At 42.2% G+C, this 23,157-nt stretch overlaps 1 protein-coding gene across 4 annotated transcripts in view; it reads left to right on the top strand.

The window, feature by feature from the left end:
- The window catches only part of MCTP2 (multiple C2 and transmembrane domain containing 2), a 1,028,969-nt gene that overhangs the window by 958,504 nt on the left and 47,308 nt on the right, over positions 1 to 23,157 (top strand). For all 4 annotated transcript variants that reach the window (XM_069625066.1, XM_069625063.1, XM_069625064.1 and 1 more), the window contains one exon: positions 22,332 to 22,429. In XM_069625066.1, the coding sequence (XP_069481167.1) occupies positions 22,332 to 22,429 (98 nt within the window). The remainder of the gene's footprint in view (positions 1 to 22,331; positions 22,430 to 23,157) is intronic.

The raw sequence follows: 23,157 nt of genomic DNA, 5'->3' as shown, positions 1-23,157 counted from the left end.
TCATGTTATATGTGTTGAACATATCGTTACATGCCACACGTCCCTTGTTATTTGGAAGATGATCATTCAGATTTCCTTTTTACTTTGCATTTTGGGTAGAGGATTCTTGATGGACAAACCAGAAATACACGTCACAAAATGCAAAAACCAAGAACTGCATGGGCATCTTCCGAATTACATGGAGACATGCACAGACACACCAACACACTGACAATAAAAGCTCACATTCAGTTTGTCACAATGCTCTCACACACACACGGGTGAACACACACTAACACTCGCCCTCACGGAAAAAATGCAAACTCCATGCATAATCCCTCACACACATACCTTCACTCCATGTACACACACACAATCACACACACACATTGCATGCACACCCTATCAGATGACCTGCACACCCTCAAAGTACACATTTTGCCTTACACTGCACATATATTCAAAAAGAGGGCTACACTGTCTCTGGGCAACATTTCAAAACGGAAGACGTAAAATCACATTCATGCTGAATACTGCCATTGGAAAATAGGATAAACTTTAAGTGCACTTGAAAAATATTACTATTCCTGGGGTATGCTGCAGAACTAGTAATACTGGGTCTTACCTTAGGCCCATTGGAGAGCTAAGTTGTACAGTTAAACCTGTATTCTGCAGTACCATATCTTTTAACATGAGTCTCGTTTTACAACTCAGTGAGTCTTAACAGTAGTAGATGCAAGTTAGGACATTAAAAAATAATAAATCAATGCAAATGATAGTCCTTCAAAGAGATATGGGATTTAATGATCATAGCCGCAGTCCAGCCGCCTCGACCTCTGGTCTTTCTCAAGGCTGGGTATAGTGTCCTATTCATATACAAGTGTTTCATAATCAAATAATATAGGTTACATAAATGGTTGTGTGTATATATAACACATTCAAACTAGGAAGATTGGCAGGAAAAAGAGACAAAAACAAAAAAGTCAAAACTGTAATTATGATTAAAATACCACTGTTGGTACAATTTTAAAGTTGTGCTACAAGTACCCTATTACGGTTAAGAAAATGTCTGTGTTGACAGTAACACATCAAGCAACATGTGGTTTCGGAAAGGCACCCAAAATGCTAAAGTCACACCCATATACATGTACATTTAGTTTTATTATAACTATATCTTAATGCACCATAAGAATAACCATGCTGGTGTGTTACTAACCCTTAAGTTAGTTTCCTATACATTCCTACTATTAGTGTTTCAGTACATAATCTACAGTATATTTGGTCAAAAATAACTCGCCAAATATTTTTGATGAGGAGATTCTGAAAAATGAGATGGAAATGTTGATATTAGGGTTAGCATCTATGTGAGATTTCTACCATATCTTCCCTTTACCCAGCCTAGGGGCAGGAGCTCCTTCGACCAGGAGCAGGAGCAGCGGGCACCCTGCACAAAGCTCACCTAACGGTAATCGCTGTGATCGTAGCGCTAGCCCCTGAAAAATCGTCTTGCAAGACATTGCAGCCTCTACATAGGAAAAATCGCTGAATTATGAGGAAGAATATACCTGCCTTGCCCTAATACAGCTGGAAATACTGATGCTGCACCTTTCTTCACCATTAAGGTACACAAGGTACCTAACACGTTCAAAGATGGCCGACCGCTCTTGGTTGCCAGCCTCTAGAGCCTAACCAAGCCCCCAGCAGCCATTGGCATCTGCCGATTGGCAGCTTGGCCTATTTCTCCCCGATTGGCCGCCGGCAGGCATAGCCGGCCCACTCCCTCCGAGGAAACAAGGCCATCACCTGTTTTCTGCCTGTTTTTGCCGTGACTGCCATCTGCCAGACCCCCTGGCCCTCAAGGCGTACCTAAAGGTAACTTTTACTAGCCCATTGCAGTCGCCACACCTCGCTGAGTGACTACCAATGCCGCCTACGAATTATCAAGCATATATGAACCCCCGTACTCTGACTGAACCTATCGCTGCTCAATTTACTGTACTGCTGATACTTTGATTTTTGATTGTCTCCAGAAACAACTAATAGCTGTCCCTATCAATGCGCTCTACGTCCCATACTTTAGTCATAACACGGCCTCACACCACTATCTAACACGCACGCATTGCCCCCGTTCCACCCACATCCAATGTTACTAATATGCCTAACAAGCAGCAAAAAGGATTGGGGTCATGTGGTATAAGCCACTAGAAGAATCAAGCGAGGTAAGTTATTCTCAGTGTAAGAGCCCAATGAGGGGATAGGCCAGGTCAAGGATGGTGTAAAATCAAGTTATCTTTATTATTCACATATTAAATTACATCATACATAGAGCTGAATCCATGGTAAAACAGCATAAAAACACACAATCAATGTTGAATATATACAAATAAAGTGCATAATTACCAAATAAACACCCTGCAATACAGGATGGGAGCCAAGTGCACAGTGCAATACAAGATGGGAGCAAAGTGCACAAAAACACGAGATGCTAATAACTCTGGACATAGAGTCCCTCTACTCTAACATACCCCAATCGGAGTCTCTACAGATTATCAAGAGCTTTCTGCACAGTCAACCCGAGATCCAACACATTCCTACTGAATTTTTGATTCAATTATTGGAGTTTGCTCTTACCAAGAACTATCTGATTTAAGAACTCTTATTATTTACAGGTAAAGGGCACGGCGATGGGGGCATCTTTCGCCCCTCATTACGTGATCTTGTATATGTGGCAGTTTGAGAAGTCTCTCATTCTACATGACTCCTATCCCTTCTCTGCAGCGATACTTCTATATAAGAGGTATATAGACGGTATAATAATGGTTTGGGACACAACAAAGGGGGATTATACAGCCTTCCTCCCCTGGATCAATTCCTTAAATCCTAACCTGAAATTCACCATGGCAACCAGTAACATCTCGCTTCCATTTTTGGATCTTGCTATCAAGATTGACACAGATCACATTTTTGTAGATCTATTTCGCAAAGAAACAGACCGTAATACCATTCTACGATTCAATAGATTTCACCCGCAGGCCCTTAGGGAGAGCATCCCCTATGGGCAATTTTTGAGAGCCAGGCAGAACTTCCCTAAAACCAGTGATTATTCCACAGAGGCTGGAATCATTTCCACCAGATTAGCAGCCAGAGGTTATCCTCCATATTTACTGAAACCGGCTCGCAAGAGAACCAGATACCAACACCACGACACACTGCTTACCAGGCAGAATAGACCTGTTATCATCAACCAATGAATTGTATGCGTGACTACCTTTAATTCCCATCATAAAGAGATTTAAAAAATGATCTACAAACACTGGCACCTTCTCCAACTTAACCCTGATTTAGAGTGTCCATTGCTTGCCTTCAAAAAGTGTAGAAATCTTAAAAACTGGCTCTCACAAGCACACCGAGCCAAATCCGCCCCAACAATCTACCATTCATTCACAATGGGGTTTTCAACAGATATTGGGCCATTTCCCATGCAGGTTTTGCAATGCCTGTAAATCCACCACAGCCTGCTCCACTGTTACCATCAATGAGAGAGTATGGTCCCTTAAGCAACATACCATGTGCAACTCTACCAATGTGATCTATGTCATTATTTGTCCATGTAAGAAATCATACATAGGAAAAACAGCTAGACCTATTAAAACTAGGATCTCAGAACACAAATCGAGAATTCGTACCAACACCAGTAATGCTCTGTTAGTGTCTCATTTCTTGGAACTAGGTCAACTGTGACAATCTCAAATAGTGGGCACTAGAACGCGTGATAGGGACATATCGACTTAACACGGCAGCTAGACTTTCCCAACGGGAACAGTGGTGTATGTACCAAACTGATAGCTACCGCAATGGCTTGAACCACCAAGAAGAATGGCTTCACTGCATTACTTGAAGGCTGCTTGATGGCTTTTTGCATTTTGAAAAGGTTGGTTAAATTTCTGCTATAAGGCAATTTGCAAACAGTGAAATTAGTGTAATGATGTTGCACAACGCTGCATGCACAGCACTCACTATGGAACAACGTTGGCCCTCCGCTCCTTACATTTCTTGTTTTGTATGAATAGTACATCACATATACGACCTCCGGTATGTTGTCCATAGACATTGGTGATCCAACCCGGGTATGGAGCACATATATCCATATAGATTTGGACTGTAGGCTTTAATTCCTTCTGAGTATTTGACAAAGCATAGGGACAGGATCTTCCCTTGCTTTTGTCAGCTGGAATTGTGGTCAATAGTGCGTTATCTACGAACTTACAGAACAAGCTCTTTGTCTCTTTAAGAGCCGTTAAACGTATCTGATGTCACGTGACTGTTTTTCGCAGTCACATGCTTTAAAGGTCCGCTATTTCAGGAAGCGGATGTGGGAGTTGATCCATCTCCCGATCACCCTGGAGGTACGCGAGGACCGCCCTTGCACATCAGGATATTCACTCGTCGGCTGCCGTAGATTCTGGCAAGAGCGGACGAGAGATTGGATGCCACGCGGCCTGCAGTATAATTTCCTTTGCCACGCAGGTATGGATACGGCTGTCCTCCAAGTTCCCTTTGCCCTCTTTGTTTATAAAATAATTATTTCTTGTCTCGATTCAACTACATTGCTTAAGGATTGGGACACAGGGCATCACTCTGTTATTTATCTGCTTTGGAAGGGCACTGTACTGAAATCTGTTACCATATGGCGATATATATTCCTGCCTACCAGGCCACCCTTCCCACCTAGCTACCCCCAAAACCACACCACCTCTGTCAGCAACAGCCGAGTTGTCACCCCCACCAACTTTAGCTCTGCTAGAACTCTGCCCCATCCTAGATCTTATGTTCCATGTCTGACAAGAGGCACTAATCCTAGTACTAAATCCAACTACACCAAGCCTTGTACAAAGCCCTCTACAACCCAGCCTCCAGGAAACACACTCAGTCAACCCTAACCTCACAGCCCGGAACAATAGACTAGGCACCAGACTCTCTCCTATGATTAGCAAGCATTCTGCCAAACCCCACACCAAGTCTTACAAAAATGATACAGCCTCTAACATGCCTAAACTACTCCCCCTAAAAGGAGCATTACTAAATGTCAGATTCCTTGTGGCCCATCCTACAGATATCGCGGACACCATCCTGACCAATAATCTTGACTTCCTCGCCATAACAGAAACTTGGCTTCATGAGGCAGCAGGACCTTACTTAACCCTAGCCATCCCTGACAAATACTCCATCCTCAGAGCTGATAGACCCAATGCTTGGGGAGGAGGTGTAACTATCATCTTTAAATCCTCTCTAGACCTCAGATCTATCACTACCGCTCCACGTAAATTCTGCGAGCATCTCACAATCAAGTTGCAATAGCACTTTTTTCCATTCACCTAATATATAGACCGCCAGGCCATCCTTGAACCTTTGAGGAAGACATCACCTCTCTAATAGCTAAAAACTCTAAATCTTCAGCACAAATGATCATCCTGGGTGATTTCAACCTTGGGTACAAAGACCCCAATGACTCCCCATCCTCCTCCTAAACTAATGCTTTAGTCGAACATGGCTTCACACAATTTGGCGTTCAACCTACCCACCATAAGGGTAGAACCATCGACTGGGTAGCTGCCCTCAATTGCAACATGACTTGCAAAGCCCCTAACCTCTCGCCTGGACCGACCACCATCTCATCCCATTAGATATTAATATCAACAACCCAGACCCAAAAAAGTGCCCTACTGCACCAGCCTGTCCGACCAGGAATAAGCGTAACATCACTGCTGAAGCCTTAATACCTTTGGTCCTCCCCTCCCTCAACGCACTTCCGGTCACTGCCGACATCAACCTATTGGTCAACACCTATAATGATTCCATGACCAATGTCATTGATACCATTGCTCTATTGAAATTGCGCAAAGGAAAACCGAGAGCCCACTTGACCTCCTGGTACACCCCTGAACTCAAACTATTGAGAAAAAAGAAAGCTAATTTAGAAGCGCTCTGGAAAGCGGCACCTTCTGTGGAAAATAAATCCAATCTTTCGAATATCTCCTCCTTATACAAAAATGAGATAATTTGCACAAAAAAGAAGCCTAAACGTCAGGATAAATCAAGCAGGGTCCTGCACCAGAGAACTCTTCAATATCCTGAAGGAATTAGAAAACCCTAATCACCTACAGATACCTGCACGAAAGACGAACCCTGGTGCACCAGTATCCAGAATGCCCTTGCCAATAAAATTACAGGACTCCAAACTAAAATAGAATGGAAACGACAACAACTAACCAGTAGCAAGTTTACCAGCCCTAATACACCACCGCCCATTGACACCAACCTAGACACACAAAGGGTCACTCCACTAGAAGTACAAAAAATGGTAGCCTCTCTAAAACCGTCTAACTGCAAAGGGGACAGTTGCCCTGCCCAGATTATAAAAGATGCAGCCAGAGATCTATCCCGCTTCATCACCAAACTAATAAAACTATCCTTCGCCTCCAACTCAGTCCCTAGTAACTTGAAACAATCATGGGTTCTCCCATTGCTAAAAAAACAATCACTAGACCCAACCATACCCACCAATTATAGACCCATCACTACAGTCCCATTCTTGCTAAAAATCCTTGACAGTTGCCTACCTGCAAATTCAGGACCACCTTGAGACAAACCAACTGCTAGGAATGTGTCAATCAGGCTTTAGACCTCAACATGGAACATAAGCAGCCCTTGTTGACCTCAAAAGTCAGATTTATCAAATCAAAGACAAAGGTAACGCCGCCATCCTACTCCTTTTAGACCTGCCAGCAGCCTTCGACTTGGTCGATCACAAAATCATGTGTAACCACTTATCTTGCGCTGCTCACTTCTCCTCCTCTGCTGTCATGTGGATACAATCCTTCCTGGCTAACAGAACCATGAGGGCTTTCTCACCAGTAGCGGCAGCTGACCCCATCCCTATTACATGTGGTGTCCCACTAGGCTCATGTGTTTCGCCCACTTTATGCAATATATTTACAAAGCCACTCTTTGACGAACTGGACCATCTGGGTGTCACCTACACCAAATATGCCGATGACACCCAGATACTTATTACCCTTTCAGGTAATTACAATTCTGACATCATCCGGATTAACAACATCTTTACCATCATTCAGGCATGGATGGCCACACACGGCCTCTTTGAATGAGACAACTGAACTTCTCCCTGTCGGCTCACCCAATAACCCTTTGAAACTTAGCCCTAACTACAGCAGCATCATCATTGATGGCAATATTATTCTCATTGTTAAAAGTGTGAAAACCCTCGGCTTTTATCTTGATGCCAACACTAACCTCTCCAAACAACTTAACATGACCGCCTCAGCCACCGACCTACACTGGCAAGCTGATCAGGGCCTGCAGACCTTTCTTTTCCTCTGATAGCTGCCTCACAGTGGCCAGGGCTCTTATAGAGTCTAAACTGGACTACTATAATAGCCTATACCTAGGCGCAAACCAATCCATCATTAATAAACTACAGGTACTCCAAAATAACACGCTACGAGCAGCATTAAACATCCCAAGGTGTGACCACATCTCCACCACTAGAAACACATGTAAATGGCTCTCCATAAAACTTTGCCTCACATACAAAGCCTTAAACCACCTAGCCCCTCCTTATCTCACCAGTAAATTTACCTTGAAGTCTGTTGCCAGAACCACTAGATCTTTCAACACATTATGCCTTACAGTGCCCAGATTCTCCTTAAAAAGAGCTGGAGGATCCAGTTTCACGGTCCTTGCTTCCCAACTCTGGAATACCCTTCCATTTAACATCAAATCCATCGAGTCCTTTCAGTCATTTAGGAAACGGGTCATCAGTTGGTTACTGAAAAGAACGTAGCATTTACCCCCTTCCTCCTTCTATGTTTGATGCTACTGCCATGTGTTTTTTGCCCGTAATTGTGTTTTTCTAATCACAAATTGTATAATGTATAATTGTAAACCTATATAATGTACTTTGAAACCTTGTACCGAAGCGCCCTTTTACCTCTTGGTCTGGAGCGCTATACTAAATATGTAAATAAACAAACAAATCATATCTACCGATAAGTGAGAGATTGTGGTTAAAATCACTTACCCAGTAACCTATCGTCTAATGTGACTTGTGAGCAGAATATGTGATCATTCTCATTTTCTTAAAACTTTCCCTGTGAGCTGTTACAAAACATTGTTTGGAATACGCTTCCAAGACATCTTGTTAACACATCCAGTTGCCTGGGGATGTGCTTAAGTTTCCTGGTGAGTGATTTCTCCCTCCAGGTTGATGGAATCACTCTGGGGAGCATTAAATGTGTCAGTTCTTGTTTACTGGTAATAATAGTATCGGGACATATTTCACACACATAGAATATCATAGTTATCTTGCTGTTTGCAGCTATTAACTTACTATTTTCCCTAATCAATGTATACTATTAGTGCACGGGTTGCCCACCCATGAAATCGTTGTCATAAATGAGTTCGGATAATAGGATTCAATTAGGATGGGAAGGTAGATGATCCCCTATTTTGTCACAAGCCTCAAACACTGCTACCATGAACAGAATAAAATGTACTTTAAATGAGCAGTTTTGCACATTTCACGTACCTAGTTAGTGATATGCTGTTCCTGTTAAGCTACATGCACAGTGGTCTGCGTGTTTTCAACTCGCAGGCACCATCCTAAGGTTTGTATATATAGAAATGAAACGTGTGACCTCACGAGCTTCTTTGCACGTGGCGTCACCATTGTAAACATTGGCGTAGCTGCGGCAAGAAGCCTCCCTGATGTAGCGACGCTCGCCCAGAGACAGAAATCTTTTGCACAGCCACCTGCTACAATTATAGCATAGCAGTAATGTTGCATATTCCATTAAAAGCCTAAAATTCCTATTCCTGTTTCTCGATGTTAAGGCTGATCCTCACTTTGCACAATAATCGGGTGTGACAGTACAGTGCCCAGAGTGCCCACCTGGTTCATTTATTAACAAGCAACTAATAAAATAAAGGCTAAATGGTTAACAGTTTGCATAAACCAGGCAATTTTGATGCTAGTACTAGTAATTAGTGTTGTCACCAGTGATAGCATCAGTGATTTTGTAATGTCATCAGTGTCCGCATACAACATGTAATTAGTGATGTCATCAGTGATGTCTGTGATGTCATTGCGGTCATAGGTTGCGCCTCAGGCGGTTCAAAGTTAAAGTGGCTTTAGCTGAATTTGAGGTTTGTTGTGGTAAATTCTCACTTTAACGTCCCTGCAACAAAAGTATTTTTCCTTGAATATATATATTTCTGAGGGTTGTGGATCTGCTTATATCACATGCTATGCATAGGCCAACATCTAGTGGGAGTCACAGAGTATTACATTATTTGTTTTTTGAAACTCGAAAAGCGACGTCGACAGGGGCTGTCAGTAATTCTATCCCTAGTGTGACGTCCACTGTACCCATGGTCCTTCAAGTGTCGAGGTGCCTCAGATTGTTTTTTTTCCACCATCATAGTCGGATGCAAGTAGCGGAGTTCCTTCTTTCTGGCTAAAGCCATTGATTTAAAATTAGATTTCTTCCTATCCTTTTAACAGCCATACCACTGTAATATCTTCGGCGACTGCTTGCAAGGACCGGTTCTTCGACGACGGCTACTTCGACCATCTCTGCGATCTTTGACTGTGGCCTTCTTAAGCCTCAACGGGCCTTGGCCCTTCACAGTAGGGAGAGTCGGGGGAAGTCATAACTTCTTTCCTTTTAAAGAATGATTATTTCCCTATTCTTCCTTTTCCATCACCAAGCTGCCATCTTTCCATACTATGGAAAACACACCATTTAAATGTTGGCCTTCCTTTAACAGGAGGTTTCCCTGGAAGGACTCACACAGGGTGTGTAACCTCTGCCTCTCCAGAGACCACGCTGAAAAGCATTTAATATTCTGTTAACTTTTTTGGCCCTAGACACTAAGGGACCGTAAGACTAAGCGCTGGGCCGATCACACCAGGCAGGTCGAGACAGCTCTTTAGGTGGAGTGAGCCTCCAGCAATGGCAGGGTTGGTGTCCTAAGTGATACTGAGGGCGATCAGGACTCAACGGTTTCCCACGTGTGAGCCCGCGACTCCCTCAGACAGGCCAGCAGTTCTGCTATGGAGAGGACACCTGGTGGCTCAAGCACCCACACTGCACGACACACAAAACACACCCCAACAGCGAACAGTCGATGACTTCAACGACCGATAAGCCACACGCGTGTCAAATGGAAGTTCCAAAAAATCCCTGTCCTCTGGGCAATCATGATCGCGTTTGCCACATGATAGGCCCCAAAACAGATGCAGAGGCTGTTATGAACACTGCAAACAAAACGGACAAATCCTTCTGTACAGACGAACGTGTGTCGAAAGACGCATCAACAGCACTTTCCAGTTACTCCAAAATGAAGGAGCTCAGTAAAAACCATGTCCCAGACACACTCCTCACTCCAAAACGTCAAAAAAACACAATCTTTGATGCCCCTACTCCCTAAATTCCCTATTCCAAAGGCTGAATACCCTCTGTTTCTAGTGACACCCTTTCAGCACACACAAAAACCTACATCAGAGAGAATCTCTACCCCTGTTCCCACATGTTTTCCAAGCTCGACCCAATGAACTCCTGAACAATTCAGCAAAGTAATGCAGAGAATGTCGTGCTTTGTTGACTTTCTTGATTATTATCCTGATCAACTGTACAACCTCCAAGGACCCTCACAAAGGGTGTCAGCTAAAAACCAGCCTGCCACCAAAAGACCACGACTAGACACTGCCCAGTCAAGTACTTAACAGGACATACCTGAAGACCAATACTAGGTTCTCAAGACCCTGGTTCAGTAGTAGACCAAGGGGACCTAGATGACACAGGCGAGTATTATGATGACAGACATCTACACACTCTCCGGACCATCATGACCAACCCGTGGTTGACACCTCTGTGGATAATCGGCTGCAGTGTAATGAGCTCCTTTTAAAGGCTACCAAGCATTCTAAGATTGATACGCAAGAGGCACAAGTTGACAAGGACTTTGTAGAGGATATCCTTGGGGATAGGAGGTCTGAGGCACATTTTATACCATTCAGCCTTCACTACTTACCTTATGAGAGCAGTTAACCCCCGTATTGGAAAGATGTTAAGATCATCCCCCTCTGACCCATTGTACATCAGGGGTTAAGTAAACCTGACTCTCTCCTCTTAACTACCACAAGATAGAGAGTGGGCATGCCCTTAGCCTCTGCTGAAGCCCTTGCTGACAAGGAGAGCAAAGAAATATATACACTGGGCAGGAAAGTAGCTTCCTCGGCTGCATACCAAGTACGGATACCTAATAACCCCACACTCTTGGCAATTTACAACTGCAATAAAAGGGATGAGATCTCACAAAAAATAGACTCTGTCCCAGAGCAAGCAGATGGCAAATTTCATCCTGAAAAATAATCTGGACGCCGCAGATAATGCAGGCCGTACAGTAGGTGAAGGTACACTAATTAAGCACCATGCATGGCTAAGGCAATCCGGCTTTAAGCTTGAAACCAAGCCACCGTGCCTAATATGCTGATCGAACCAAATGCATTATTTGGGATCAATGATGCACTAAAAAGAGCTAAACAAGAGTACGACACCCTCAAGTCCCTGGGACAACTTGCTAAAAAACCTTTTGTGCAGATAGGTGTTTTTAATACATGCCGCTTTTGAGGACAAAACTCCCAACGGTCCTCTAACTATAGTCAAGGTGGACAAACTTCATCTTGGGGTTCTTCACAGGGGCAGTTCTCCCAGTAGTTCTCCCAGCAAAATGTTCAAAGGGGGCACAGAATATCTAGGAGTAGAGGCAGAGCCTCCTCTAACAGAGGCTCCACCGACCCAAAGCAATGGCCACCCGCTCCAGTACCCATCCAATGCTTCTCCACCAAGTGGTCGTATTTAGCATTTTACCCACGCATGGGAGAGGATCACATCAGAAAAGTGTGTATTTTCCACTGTACCGGGAGGCTATTGCATAGAAATCATACAGAGGCCACTCAACCACCCACCAAGGCAAAGACAAGCGATGCAGGAGGAATGGCACATTCTACTGGAAGAGGTCAAATCACTGCTGCAAAGGATGCTATTGAGATGGTCGCAGAAAACTTGGTAAATAAGGGTATCTATTCAATGTACTTCCTTGTCCCAAATAAAGACCTTACAATGTGCCCAGTCCTAGACCTGCACCCTGCAAACACATATATCAAGCCACAAAGGTTTTGCAATGCTACAAGAAATAATCCCACTGCTTAAACAAGGGTGCTACATGGTAACATTGGATATGAAAGAGGCATACTTTCATTTTTCAGTTTTATCAGCTCACAGGAAATTCATGTGTGTCAAAATAGCAAATCAGCACTACCAATTCAAGGTGCTCCCCTTCGGCATAGCCTCCACTCCAAGGGTATTCACCAAGGTATTGGCAGTAGTGGTGGCACACTTACGCAATCAATCTTGGTGTACCCTTATCTGGACGACTGGCTGATAACAGGGGAATCCCCCCAAATTTGCAAGCAAAATGGCAAAAGATCAATCAACCTTCAGTTCCAATTATGGTTTTCAATCGACGAGAAAAAAATCAAGCCTTGTTCCAAGCCAAACCAAACAGTTTGTAGGAGCTATCATAAAGACAAAGGAGGGGTTAGTCTTCCCCTCAAACGAAAGGCAAATTCCTCATCTTTCCGGTCACCAAATAACCGTACGCAAGGGAATGCACCTGGTCGGAATGATGGCTTCATGCATTTATCTACTTACACACGCATGGTTGCACCTGCGCCCAATGCAGTTAGGAAAGTGGTTAGTGGGACGATACAGTGATTGTTTCGCTAACCCTAGTACAAGCACTTCGCTAGGTGGTCAAAAGAAAATCTGTTAAGAGAAATTATTTCACAATCCTCCAATAGAAGCGATAATTACAACAGACACCTCACTCTCCAGATAGAGAGCCCATTACCTTCACCACACAGCGCATGGCCTGTGGACACAGGTTACAGCCCAAAAAAACATCAACCTTCTAGAACTACTAGCGGTACTTAAAGCCCTGCAAGCTTTCCAACTGCATCTAAAATGCCAAACAATGCAAGTCCTCACAGACAGCACTACTGCCATGTTATACATATCCCGGGAGGATAGCTCAGCTGCAACCTGAAGCACATTATAAATACGCAACTAAGACAAATAAACAATTGCGCAACTAAAAAACAAACATTTCCTGTAACAGCGTCTCAATGCCTGCGGGCTCTGTGAGCGCTTTAAAAATGAAAATAAATAAAATAAATGAGCAGGGAGGCACACTCTCAAAGTCTGTCCAGGCTATCCCAGAAATATTTGAAGTCTACACTCAAGCAGAATATGTTTCTAGTGTCTCAACCTGTTTCAGGGGAACTAAATTCTCTAGCAGATGCTCTAAGCAGAGATCCTTTACCGGAGAAACACGAGTGGCAACTCAACAGAGGAATTCTAAACAATGTCTTCTCCCTCTGGGGTTATCCTCCTTTAGACTTGTAAACCACAAGTCTAAACGCACAATGCCCAGACTTTGCAACCAGGTTTCCCCAACCCAGATCCAAAGAGAACGCTCTGTGTATGAGCTGGTCAAGGAAATTTGCTTACACTTTTTCACTGACACCGCTACTGATCAGGAAGGTGCACAATTTTCAACAGGAACAAGGGACTCTTATCCTGGTTTCCGGATCTGCTCACACTGGGGATGTGCAAACCAATGTAGCTCCCGTGCCCCTACAACATACTGTCCCAGCACAGTGGGACAACATTCCACCCACATCCTCAATCTATGAACTTGGCAACTTGGCTCCTGAAGTCATAGAGTTTGGACGTTTAAAATTAAAATTACCTCAAAGGTGTATGGAAATCCTCGGAGGCACTCAAACCTAACACCAGGCACTGCTATTTCAACAAATGGAAAACATTTGGAATATGGTACCAATCAAAGGATGCGAGTCCTATTGAATGTACTCCTTCACGCATTCTACACTACATGCTCCAGTTACTAGGCTCTGGCCTAGTATTCAACTCCATCAAGGTTCACCTAGTGGCTCTGTCGGCGTACACACTTGACAAAACAAGGTATCCTGGTGGAAAGTTCCTGATGTTCAGGCTTTCATGGAAGGAATAACAAGACTTCACCCTCCATTTTCAACCCCCCTCCAAGTTGGGATCTTAATGTTGTACTCTCAAAGCTCGTGGATCCTCCCTTAAAGCCTGGGCATTAATCCAGCCTCAAACACCTAACACACAGAACAGATTTTCTGGTAGCCATCACCTCATTAAGAATGGTTAGTGAGATGCACGCTTTGTCAGTATGTATGTAACAAGTCCCAACGTACTGAAGCACGGGAAAGCGGAATACACTCCCAAGAACCGTAACCAGAAAAAATAAACGAGAAGCAAAAAAAAAAAGGAAAAACACCATGGTCACACTTTTCCTTAGTTTAAACTTTATTCAGTGCAAAGTGGAAAAAAAGGAGAAATGCAGGCAGTTGACGTTTTTTGTGGCTGTCCAGCTGCTTGATCAAAATAAGGATGTGAAGTCAGCCATGTATTATAAACAGTTACCTCAGCTCTATGGTTGAATGTGACAATAGACATAGAAAATATATTGTGTTTCCCAGCAAATTGAAAACCAGAAAGGCAGGCATGTTTGAATGGAACATAGAATGTTTAAAAAAATAAACATATGAACTGAAGCCTAGCTATAAAGATAGCCATGGACCAAATCTGTGTGCAGTGCACATGGACACACAACCAAAGCAATCCAAGGCAATATATGAGAATGTGTGGTAAACCAATCTCATGTGCAGAACTATTTGAACGCAAGTTTGACAAACTAGTAGAAGAACCACAAAATTATGCAAAGGATACAAGCTGAATAATCAAGACATAATGTCTAAATCAGTGCCTTTGTAAATGACAGAATAAATAAATGGTTATGCAGTCCTACTGCGCACAGAATGCCATCATGCCGGTATCATAACGCTGTTTAATCATAATCAGAGATATGTTATGTCATTTCTGAAAAACATTTACTTCAGCCCTAATGCAGTTCTATAGCTGCTAATCAATTGCCAAAGGTGCAAAATTCACCAATAAAGTGCATACTGTCACTAATGCAAACAATGCAAGTAAGCACAATAGTGCAGGTGCAAAACAGCAATACAGTACAATTCCAAGTAAACAGTTACGCACAAAAGTGCATGTGCAAACAAGGCAATATAGTACAGTTGATTTCCAAAATAAAGTGAATAGTGCAAAATACATATGGCAAAACTGCATACAGTGCTCAATAAAACACCAGAGAAATAATAAAATACATGCTCAAAAGACATAAAAAATACATTTTGTCAACAAACACCTGTGTACGAGCGCGATATAAATAAAATCTCGTATCATAAAATCATAACAAGTCGCATAATAACACCAGGGAGGCCAAAGTGGCCTAAAACAGATGAGGAATTCAATAAAGCCTCCTTAATAAAGACTGACTATGAAGTGCGAACAAAAATAAGAACCAAAATCATAAAGAAAACATGGATCTGAATAATAAAACAAGACTAAAAAAAAAAAGAGAAAGGACAAAGAGAGAAAATAGTAAAACCCAAGTAAACTTATGATCCACAATAAAAGAAGAAAAGAAGTCTCAAGCATAACTCAATCGGAAAATGGAAAAGCGGAAAAGGAATAAAGGGAAAAAGAAAAATACAAGCGAACAGAAATGCAAACAGGCAAACATAAACAGAAAAGGAACCAACCAAACTCCTCAAAATAATCACATGGTATAGACAACTCTTAACTGATATTCAGTCTAAATAAAAAATAAAAAACAGCATATGCTGAAAAAAATCAGGCCAAGAAACAAATACAGATTTAAAAAGGACAATCAAATACAATAATAAACCTTAAGCAATTGCAGAAATCAAGAGGGATAAACAACTATTGCAAAACATATAATAGGTTCAAGTTCCCAGGAAGGTATAAAGTTCCTCATCCAGATTGTGGCCTCTTGTTTTTTTAGTTTCTGAATCCAAGAAACATCTCGTCTCTGATTGTCTCAAAGAGAATTCTCTATTACCACCTCTAGGTGGTGCACAAATGGACTGTATCCCAAAGAAAGTAAAACTGTCCAGTTTGCCAGCATGAACAGTTTTAAAGTGCATCCCCATAGAATATGTAGGGTCACCATTCTTAATGGCCCATATGTGTTGTAAAATCCTCAATTTTAGCTTACCTATGGGACTAACTACATACCATTTCTTGCAGACACAGGTAAGGATATAAACCACATAGGTCATGTCACAGATGATTCCGGTCAGAATTGGAATATCTGTGGCTAAAACGGGATGGCGAAAACTGTTCATGTTGGCAGCATATTGGCATGCCTTACATTTAGTTCACCTAAAGAAAACCTGAAGTGTTGGTGTTAAGCTAGGATTCAATCTCTGAACCATCAATAGGACTCGTGTAGCTAGACACTAAATTGTCCTCGAGTGAGGAAGATTTCTGAAAGGTGATGTTAAACCTTTCACCTAATATTCCACTCAGATGTTCGTCTAGTTTCAATACATGCCAGTGTTTGGTGATGATATGCTGTATTGCACTGGAACCATTCCCGTAGGTTAAGATCAGGCGTGAATCCTGTTCTACAGGTAAAATAGGTGAAAGTCGATTCGATAACAGAAGAGATGTTCTGTCCTTTTCTCGGGCTTTAGTATAAGCTCTTTCTAGAATCTTCTTCGGATAGCCACCTTTCTGAAATTCTTGGGCCATAAAAGCACATTCAGTATCAAAGCTCTCAATCCTTGCACAGTTTCTTCGTATGCAAATAAATTCACTGTAAGGTATGCTCCACTTCAAGGCTGTGAGAAGGTTGCTTTTGGCATGATGTGGTTTGTTAGATCTTGTTGGTTTTCTATGTAGTTCAGTGACCACAGCTCATCATTGGCCACCGTACCAAGAATATCAAGAAACGCGATAGCAGTCTTGCTGTGGTTCTCAGTAAATTGTAAGTTGAACTGGTTCTTTTTTCAGAATGTTCACAAACTCTTGCCATTCAGTAGTACTTCCATCCCAAATGGCAAACAAGTTGTCAATATATCATAGGCACAGAGCATTCTTGTCGGTGAATTTAATGTTATTCGGGTGCCACACAACAAACATCTCCCACCAACCCATGGTGAGATTGGCGTAGGGGGGGAGCAAAAGTTGAGCCCATAGTGGTCCCCTGGAGCTGGATAAAAAATAATTTGTTAAATAGGAAGGTGTTATTGTTAAGACACAAACCTATAATTTCCAGGATCATTTTGCTGTGCTCCAAATAGTTCATAGATCTGGAATGCAAAAAGTACTTGCAGGCTCGCAAACCAAAGGTATGCTTGATAGACATATAGAGAGAGGTTGCGAGTAAGAAGGATGGTTCCCAGGGAATACCATCTATCTTATTAAGGAAGTCTTTGGTGTGTCTCAAATGCGAAGGTAAAATAGTGACAAACAAAACTAGGGTTTCATCAACGAATTTGGAGATATTCTCGAGAAGAGCTCTGCATAGCGTAACAATTGGTCTGCCCGCTGGTCTTGTCAAATTCTTATCCAATTTGGGCAGAAAAAAATTTGTTTGCATGATCGGAAATTTCAGATGTACAAATATACACATGTCCTCATCCAGAAGACCCTTGTCATGCCAAGTTTTGAGAAGCTCCATGAGTTCTATTTTCATACATTCCGTTATATATATATTAGCATTATTGAGGGTAAGAAAATGTTCCCTTTGCAAGGCCCCAGACAGCACATGGTTAGAAAGCACAGCATTGCAGTTTAAATAAATTGATAGGGATTTTTGTTGGTTCATGGTGTGTCCAAATGGCTGAAAGTGCCATGGCTGAAAGCAAGGGAGGATAGCTGGAACCGCACAAATAGGTCTTTCCCATGCTTCCAGTTTAGATAAGCAACAATTAAGTTACTTCTGTTGCTAGAAGACATAAATATAAAAATGTTGCTTTCCAGGCGCACCTAGTAATGTTGGCAATAACACACTAGCAAGACACACCCACTGTGCCTCCAATGGTGAAAGTAGTTCAACACACACATGAAGAATACATTAACAGGTGAAATAAATTGAATGCAAAAGGTCTCGTACACTGGCCTTACAGTACAATGAATAAGCTATGCACGTCACAACCCAGTTAGATCAAACACCTGCAAGCAGCAGAGTGTCTCAGTGGGGACTACAGGATGAGCTGTCTAAAGTTGGGCAAACTGTCTGGGAGATTGGGGCCCGGCATGGAGAGATGAGATGTAAGTGTCTTTGATAGTTTGTGGGCAAGGCAACGTTTTGATATCTCTTGTCCCACCAGTCAATTGGACTGTTATGGATAAGTGTAACACCCAGGGCCACATCAGTAACTGGCACCAGTATTCTAACAATGTCAGCATATTGTGGTTCCAATTAATTGGAGCACAGACTGATGATGATCTGCATAATGTGAGGGAGCCTGGGCGGGCTCAAAGATAATGAATGCCAAATTATGAGTAATGTACATTTTCATATATGTGGTTTATTTTAACACCCAACATAAATGTGTGAATGATGTTTTTCATAACTATGACAATGTAAATAAACCCCCGGGTTACCAGGAAGTGAATAAGAATGTCTGTGGATCTTCTACCAGCTGACTGCATTAATAAAGCTGGTTTATTTGTGTGCTTTGGCTTGCCTCCTTATTTTGGTTGGTGTGGATTCTTTTGAGCGGGTTTACATTCACATCAGGAATGAGCAGTGGTATATCAATCTCTCTTAAGTTTCCTCATAATGCTAAAACAGATCCTTCTGATTTGCCTGGTGCGCCAGTCGCTGGGGTGGTTTTTTGTATGCAGTAGAATATATGCTCTTATATAGATTCCCATCACTGGCACTTCCTGGAAATGACCCAATGTTTTCTTCTGTAAATAACTCTAAATCTTCTGCACATGCAACACCTAGTTCATCTACAATGGCACCCTCCACATACATTTTCTACGCTATCTTCTGTCCCTATGGTCTCCTGCTGGAATCATGCCCAATGTGTAATATCCACTTTAAAATGTAACTTTCTAAAAAGTGAATCACCACTGTTGGTGTAGAATTTCTCCTCGGTGATGAATAAAATTGCTAACTTACATTACATGCCGATATTATTCTGTTTAGAAATCCATTTAATGGCCTTAAATATGTGTACTAAACACACATCACAATGTGTACTCCTGCATACCCGGACCTCTCAGGGTATAAATGACCATTATAAAATAAGGAAGGTGATACGCAGAGCATCCATAAGCACAACTTCTTTAATGTCTATGCAGCCTGAGGCTGGCCCTTCAGGGACTCACCTGCAAGAGGCTAAGACTGATTCTTTGCTGAATGTCATCTCAAATCAAGTTGCTTCAAGTCATCCCCCTGCACACATAGGAATTCAGGTTTAGGGGATGAGTAGCATAATGACATCCCCTGAAACCAAAATATTTGAATCCCATTTGCATCATTACCGCTGCCAACACTTTCATATTCATCCTAATCGAAAGCCATCTAGTAATTTTTTTCTTGTCAACCCCCTAGCAAATGGTGTCTACGTGTGTGGAGTCTACAGAGTTGCCTTTGGTAAAATTGAAAAGAAAGATTAACTATTTAATAAATCAATGAATTGACTGTGTCACATTAAGGGAGGTGCTTCTGTTATTGGTGGTATGGAAATTGGAACTCTGAACATGAACCACATACTTTCTGGTCATGGTTGATCACCCAGAACTGCAATGTATTAGTTCCACAGTGGCAAGTGAAGTAATTCCAGTATTTGAAAAGATATTTGCAACATATTCCTTGCCTGCAGAAATTAAAACAGCCAAGGAAGCGATTAGAGATGTGCTACTGTCTGCCCCTTGCGCCTGCAGAGGGAAAAGGGGATGTTGGAGGGCGAAGGAGCTTATAGGGGAATCTCCCTGCTCACAGCTTTCTCAAGCAAATGCCTCACACTTCAACATATGTTTATCCTCCCAGAGGGATAGTCCTTCCTTGTTTTCTGTGGAATTCTGGCGGTGGGTCATTGGATGTATTTGTGTAGTGCATTGCATTTGGATGTTTTCATTTAAATAAACACATTTGGACGGCACGGGCTGTCAAAGGAGACCATTGAACAGTCTATGAATCTGCAGGTGTCATGCTCTGAGCAAATTTACAACAGAGTTGAGTATCAAAGTCAGTGGAATAACTTGACTTAAAATGTTGGGAGGGGGTGACATCTAAACGGAAAGAGTCCCCTTCCAAATGAGGGGTACAAAATGGTTTGCCACGAAATTTAGGGGGAGTTCACACCCATGTCCGCCTCCTAAAACTAGACCCATGATCAATGTAAATAAAACAATCTAATTTCTAGTTGGACACATTTGCTAAGGTGCTACTCGGCATACAAATAAAAATGGACACCCAGTCTGTAAGCATACAAATTACTGCAGGGATCTGTTTTATTTACGCATGGCCCACATTGGCTTGTTAAAATCAAGGGGCAACTACGACTGATGTACACAATACATACATTTCACTGTTGCTTCGGCAAAACAAATGAAAAAGGGAAATACTTTCAGGGGTGTTTTGGGACAAGGGAAAACCTTTGTAACATTTAGTTAGGAACCGATTTTATTTTCTTGAGACATTTCTGGTATTAAGCAGTTGATGTAAAGTCACCAAGACAGAACATGTTTGAACTAATAAAACCTTTTCTATCAGGGGCTTCTGTGTTCTCAGCCAGGCGGGCAGTTAATCAAGGTTTCTGAAGACGCACAAAGTCCCACCATTTCAGTTTGTAAAGCAAACTGCCCAGCTGTAGGCTCGGTAATAGGATTTTTACAGCTGAAGCCAGGCTTGCCTTTTTTTTTCCTGTTTCCGTTCTCTGAAAACAGACATTTCTGAATGATTCCACATGACAGCAACATGTATCCGACTTTAGGCCAAAGTAATTGTTTTCACACTCCAGTTTGAGATATATATATATATATATATATACCTGAGCAACAATGCTGGTGTAAGTCCTGAGGATTTGCACTCCAAAACGGCTCTCCATTTGATGCAGAAAAATAAGTTCGCCGGGTTTGCTTCTTGGTGTTTTAAAATCCCAATTTGTTTAGGCGTCGCAATTGACAGATAAAATGGAGTACTATGTATACGGGAAACTATTTTTAAAAGGTGGAGTGTACAAATGCTAGGAATAAATAATCAGTGCATAGTAACTTTTGTCCTCATACAAAGTCCACCACAATAAACATTCAACCTTTACACAAATTACACCACTACTTCACAACATTCATTTTTCCATTTAGAGCAAGTGCTATGAAGCAATGTGTGTGTGTGCGCGCGCGCAGCAGATGGAACTCTAGTTAAGTCCAGCAGTTTCATTGGCTTTTTTGTGATATAGTTTCACCTTGACTGACTTAATCTGTATATCTTAATGTTAAGGTTTTCTTTTAGGCTATATATTCCCACAGGTAGTATTAAGTAATTGTGGCGCACTGGCCAGGTGCACCAATCACTATAATGGTTATATCCCCTTTATTAATAAATAACTGTGTCACACTGACCCTAGCTTTCTGCCATGACCCCTGCCACTGTGCACTGGTTAGGGTGATAGCCTATGACCAAGCGACTATGGCATTCCGCTAGCTACTTCTCACCATAAGAGTACAACGCCATCGCCCATTGGCCACTGCTTACCTTTTATTTTGTTTACCCTCTTTTATTCCCTCGAGATTTCCCCCCAAGAATTTCGTGGGAGGTATGTAAATAATTATAGACTAGGAGCGAACCCACTACTCCGTCAAAAAAGAATTACAACTGCATGGATTTGTACCAACAGTGGACCTTTTCACCTATGGTAAAAATAATGGACTCGGCACAAAAATGGCATTTATTGCGTGCTTATTAGGTTGTATGTTTTTTAATTAATCTGCTTGAAATTTCCTAGTTTTGGGGGCAGTGGGGAGTAGGCTTGGCAATTTCTTTGGAGCATTTAAATCAAATAAGTTCAGTGAGTCAAATATTATTAGCATTGGAATGTTGGCAAAGGTCCAGCGTTCATCGGTTGCGCCTCAAGTATAAAGCGGCGACTACCCAGCTGATGATTGGAAATTGAAGAAAGGGCTAGAACTATTGGAGGCATCACTGTGTCACATTGTAATTTGCTGTGTTTAAATAAATATTTCCACAAAAATGGTGTATGTATACAAAATTGTCCACATTTAACAAGGCTAATGAAATTATTATTTATTTTCCAGGGATTAACAAATTTACGAAGAAACTCAGAAATCCAGACTCCATTGACAATAATGAACTATTGGATTTCCTCTCCCGGGTACCATCAGATGTTCAAAAGGCAAGTAACTGATGTTGACACCAAGCTTTGGCATCATCACACATAAGGAGCGCCTGCTACCTTTTTTGAAATAATATCCGCATGCAGTACCAGTCTGCCGTGCAGCCCTCAAGCTAGAGCCAGTCTTGAGGGCCTTACTGAAGGACTAGCGACAAGCACCCGTGGTACGGTTTACGCGGGGTGGGGAGGACTGGCTTAGGGAACCATCGCGAGTCCTGAATCTCTCAATCTCCTGAAAGATTGTTCAAAATGATATTACCCAATGTAACAAACAGTATTTGTAGGTCATCGGATTGTATGACTTGTCAGAAATGTTTGCCTGGGAAAGGAATAGGACAAGTGGAGATGCGGTCTCTCTCGCTCTCTCTCTTTTGAATAGCCAGCCACAAAATTGAATGATTGGACTTAGCTGAGTGGCATTTTGTAGATTTGTTAAAGGAATCTGATGCAGTACAGGTTCAAATGAATCATTTCTGGTCAAGTGCATTTGGTTCTGGAAGTTGTGAAGTTCTGCTTGCATGGTATTAGGATAGTCCTTTTGCTTTATAATCAATATTACTTTGTTAGTTGTAGGTAGGATGAAGCTGCATGTTATCGTTGGCACAGGGAGCTCAGTTGACACCTACAGGGGACCCTTCACCTCCAGTGAACAGGTTCCTGATTCCAGTGCAGCCGGCAATGAGGCCTTGGTCAAACAGCGGTCACTTCCACAGTTCCCTGGTGGATGG

The sequence above is a fragment of the Ambystoma mexicanum genome, chromosome 11 (genome assembly GCF_040938575.1).
Source record: "Ambystoma mexicanum isolate Mex_15411 chromosome 11, UKY_AmexF1_1, whole genome shotgun sequence".
Lineage (NCBI taxonomy): Eukaryota > Metazoa > Chordata > Amphibia > Caudata > Ambystomatidae > Ambystoma > Ambystoma mexicanum.
Note: the sequence above shows the minus strand (reverse complement) of the source record. Positions and strands in the feature narration are given on the sequence as shown.